Here is a 4,383-nt window from a genome sequence, read left to right as displayed (position 1 = left end):
GCGCACGTAAACGGACAGCAGGTTAACAGCAAATACTCAACAATACGTGGACGTCCCAGCTCAAGGGGTTAAAAAAGCCGCTGGCTGCGTCCCCTTTGGTGGCGAGAGGACGTGGTCACGCCGGGGCACGCAAACGTTGCGGGACCGCTCCGCTTCCGTGTTTACACACCCACGAAAAAGGAGGAGACTGGAGGTGGGGGAGCGCAGCGTAAGTTCACCAGCTAGGCACAGTACGATCGCGGAGAAAGTGACACATTCGGGGGACTGCATGGTCAAAAACGAGTAAAAACCCAGCTTCCGTAATAGCCTTCTACAGCGGAATGTTTTCTCGAAGGGGCCATGGAGACGTCAAGAAATCTACACAGAAAGTTCTGGACCCAAAGAAGGATGTCCTGACCCGGTTGAAGCACCTCCGATCGCTGCTCGGTGAGTGAAATGACACCGTTGCGTTGAACACGGGAGGCAGGGGCTAACGTTAGCCAAGCTAAGCGGCGTGTCTTACAGTCAGCTGGCTTGTGAGATTAAACAATGCATTGTGCAAATAGGTTAGCTGGATACAGCTAGCTGTTGTTTGTTTTATGATGGCATTGACTAGCTAGCCTAGGAAGCCGACGAAATAACGCTGCCCCTTCCTGCGAACAGGACCGGTTAATGATGTTGGCTAGCTACCGACTACATGGGTCAGCAAATAAAAAGCTGCCTTCATTTAAAGCCATTGTGCAAGGCTTACTAATTAGCTTGCTAGCCAACCAGGGAGCCCACATAGATACCTGGCTAGCGTTACATACTCAGTCCACCTTGTTAAGCTAACGTTGAATTCCCACAAACAGGACACGAGCACGGGTTTTGCTATATAGCTGTATTGCAAGACACACCAAGTACTTGCATGCTAGCCATCCGGCTAACACAGCTGCTGTAGCTACCTCTCCGGCTAGCTAGCTAGCTAGCTACCTGTGTGTGCACAGGACCGATTATGCGGATTTTTGGTCAATAGCTTTGCTATGCTAGCTACCTTGCCAGCTCGCTAAGTAGCTACGTGTCCTGTTCGTTCCAGACCCTGCCATTGGTTTCAGCAGCTAGCTGGTTAACGGTAGCATAATAAAAGTGACGTTAGTACATATACCCCTTTTGTGTCGGAATAACAGCTAGGTGGCTACGAATCTAACCAAGGGTGCACCGGAGGCTTCCGCAGAAACGGAGCGTGGAACCTGCTCTAGCTGCACAACAAATACATAGTGTCGAATGTCGCGACAGTCGGTCAGGTCACTGGCTGGCAACACAGCTTTGTAACTTGGCCAGCTGATTGCACAGTGGAAACAATGGCAGCTGGCTATTAACCACATTCAGTTGAGGGTAGGGTAGCTTTTGGGAAGCTTCGAAGTAATTGTGCGTGGCTAGCTTGTTGAGGAGATAAGGTTACCTAGCTGACGTTAAGTCCTTCCGATCTAAGAAACGCATAAGAACCTTCGTAATATCAGAGTAAACACTCTTGTGCCTGTGTATACCACATGTGCTTGGAGCCTTAAGGCTACCCACAGCTCCATCGTGCACGTCATGCATGCCCAGTGACATTTAGGTGTAGATAGCTTGCCGGTTAATGACGGTCTGCTGTTGTCTTTGGCGGTTTTGTCAACATGAAAGGGCCCAGTATTGCCGGGAATACCGTGTGAATCCATGCTTAAATGCCTACATTTGAGTGAATGCGAATGCATGCGAATCCATGCTTTTTGTTAGCCTACAGTTTTGCTCCGATATTCGCTTTGTAAAATATGACAGTGGCCTCCTCCTAAACCACATTACTTCATTTCCAGTGACAACTCGTTCAGTACATTTTCTTAGTTTTTATAACTCCCATGTTACTGTTGAAGAAACCGAACTCCCGAGTCTTCATTCCAAGCATTTGAACACGGCTCCACTGTTCTCCAACACTTAATTATGAGCGCTCGAAATAGGAAAGGTGCTGCGGATTATTTCCGGTTGCTCAAGTACGCCTTGAATGACACGTTATTAAGCGTACTACCTGTATAATTGATGATGCGTAATTAATATTTGACGTGATGTCAGTGAAGCATTTAAGACTGTGCAGGTATTAGTTCATTTCTTTCGCACAGTTGGATTGTTGCGCTTGAGAGTGGGCTGGTGCTGCACCTGATACATGCTGGAAGCTGTATTTTACCGTGGTATGGAGGCACCTTTTGTTTAGCCTGGAGGTTAATGTAGCCAGAAACTACAGTGATGTCCCCAAGGGGTAGTGATATTGAATTCAAGTGTGTTGCAGTTAAGCCCCTTTCAGGTCTGGTGGCAAAAGATGAACTTCACAGGTAGTGAGCTGTAACCACTGTATGGGTTACTCTCAGTGTCCAATGAGAACATGTTTGTGCTAATGGTGCAAAAAGAAGACATGTCTCTGAGAGTGAATATCTTTGTTGCATGCACTGACAGGCTGTTAAAATTTGGACAGCCAGTGCCTGGTCAGATGAGTCTTGGAGGTTGAAACATCCTAAATTTTGCATATGTGGCATATTTTGTCCCATGGGTGTAGAAGTCCCAACGGCTGTTCTTGCACACTTTCCTACTTTCCTTCCCACCAACACAAAATAAAGCTGCCTGAAAGCTTTTACAGGGTAGATTTGGCACCAGGCTGGAGCTGCGTGGTCTGCATGCTTTTGAACTTGGTTCGTTGCTCTCTTTGGTGAGTTGGGCCGCTGTCAGCCGCTTGCTTGGCAGTATCGCTATCAGCTGCATCATCAGTGGGTGAACTCTGATCTCCAGAGACAACGGACGCAGAGGAAAACAAACACATCCACCTTTCCTTCTCTGCCTATCCCATTTCCTCCAATGGGCCTGGCCTAGCTGCTGCACTGATTTCAGTCAGCCTTTCCCTGGAGGACAACCAGCACCAGTGTCAGGGTTAGATGGTGAAGCAAAGACAGCACTGTCACCGTGACAAAAAGACAAGGCCTACCTTTAAAAAAAAAAGTCAATGTGCAATATTTTATAGCATAACTGCATGTTTTTATGAGCCTATCATGTGAACATGTCATATTCTTCACCTACAGCCCTGGGGTTTGGCCCTTTGCTATTCCAGACTGAAAACAAAACAGGCAGAAAAAAAATCCAGGCTGCAAAGCTGTTCTGGTTTCCAAAGCCATTATGCTAAAGACTGGATGAGAAAAACCCTCGGAGGGGCTGTGAGAATTGCTGTAAAGAGGATGTGCTTTCCTAACGTGTCAGCTCTTCCAGTAACACCCCCCCCCCCCCACACCTTCAGTGTGTTGTGTTAGAGGAGGGCTTCCATGTGCTTGTTTTTGATAACCTTCTCTGGGCAGTGAGAAGGGGGGAAGGGGAAAGGGGGGCGGGGGATGCTGTTTGGCAGGGATCAGGGAAAGCGCTGCTTTTCCCGAACTTGCCCTTCCGCTGGGAATGACCTGTTTGATGAGCGGGTCCCGCACGCTCTTCACTCTCCGGCTGCACACGACCGCAGGAAATCTGCTGGCAGCGTAACGTGACTTTGTGCTTGATAGCCATCTTTCTGCTTATGCAGACCATTTGCTGCAGACAATAGGTCCCTTTTTTCCTGTTCATCCCTGGTAAAGGGCACCGGGGGTCGTTGTCTTGAGAAAGGCAAGAAGACGGAGCGGGCTCTGTTTAACTTGGACACCTCAAGCTTTTATCCATCAACCTCTTAAGGCTGTTTAAATGGCGTGTACTTGGCAAGGCCAGTTAAACACTTTCTCTGCATTTTTTTGTTTTTTGTTCTTTGAGTCCAGATTAGACGTTGGAAAGTTCCAGCTAATTTAAAGGGAAAGGAAGAATTTTGAAATTATGAAATATTTTTTTTGCTTTTGTAAGAGTGAAAAAATTGTGAAGAAATTACTTATGATGCATATATTTTAATATAAACAGCAAAAGGGTTTTCAGGCTGATGCTGCTGCAGGGGTGTAGTACAGCTGAGTATTGATGTCTGCCTGCAGGGTAACATGTGATTGGCAGAAATTCATACACTTCTCCAAATCTCTGACTGTTGATGCACTGTGCCATCCATTCCTCTCCTTCATGTTTCCTTACATTGCCCTAACCTACACCCAGAATATCACATGCTCTATTGTGGGCAAATCCAGGGCCTTGACCCATAGAGTGGGTTATTGATGGAATCTATGCATTTGAATGCATAGGTTTGTAATTCAGTGCTAATGTCTGCATGTCTTCTAATCGGGACTGTAGCTGCATGCTAGATGTGTCTTTGTGGTGCACATGCCCGCAGACCTCGAAGCTTCGGTGGGTGGGAGATAGACTCACCCATTCAGAAACGTTGTAAGTGACCTCACCAACATCCTGTTATTTGATTTACCGAACAGATTTGCTGAGAACGTCAGCTGTATC

General features: G+C 47.1%; 1 protein-coding gene across 1 annotated transcript in view; it reads left to right on the top strand.

Moving 5' to 3' along the window:
- The first annotated feature begins 207 nt into the window (after positions 1 to 207).
- ralgapa2 (Ral GTPase activating protein catalytic subunit alpha 2) overlaps positions 208 to 4,383 on the top strand; it is a 140,980-nt gene continuing 136,804 nt past the window's right edge. The window contains exon 1 of the mRNA XM_036541827.1: positions 208 to 426. Within this exon, the coding sequence (XP_036397720.1) occupies positions 321 to 426 (106 nt within the window). The 5' untranslated portion in view covers positions 208 to 320. The remainder of the gene's footprint in view (positions 427 to 4,383) is intronic.

This window comes from Megalops cyprinoides, chromosome 12 (genome assembly GCF_013368585.1).
Source record: "Megalops cyprinoides isolate fMegCyp1 chromosome 12, fMegCyp1.pri, whole genome shotgun sequence".
Taxonomy (NCBI): domain Eukaryota; kingdom Metazoa; phylum Chordata; class Actinopteri; order Elopiformes; family Megalopidae; genus Megalops; species Megalops cyprinoides.
This window is presented reverse-complemented; position numbering and strand designations above follow the sequence as displayed.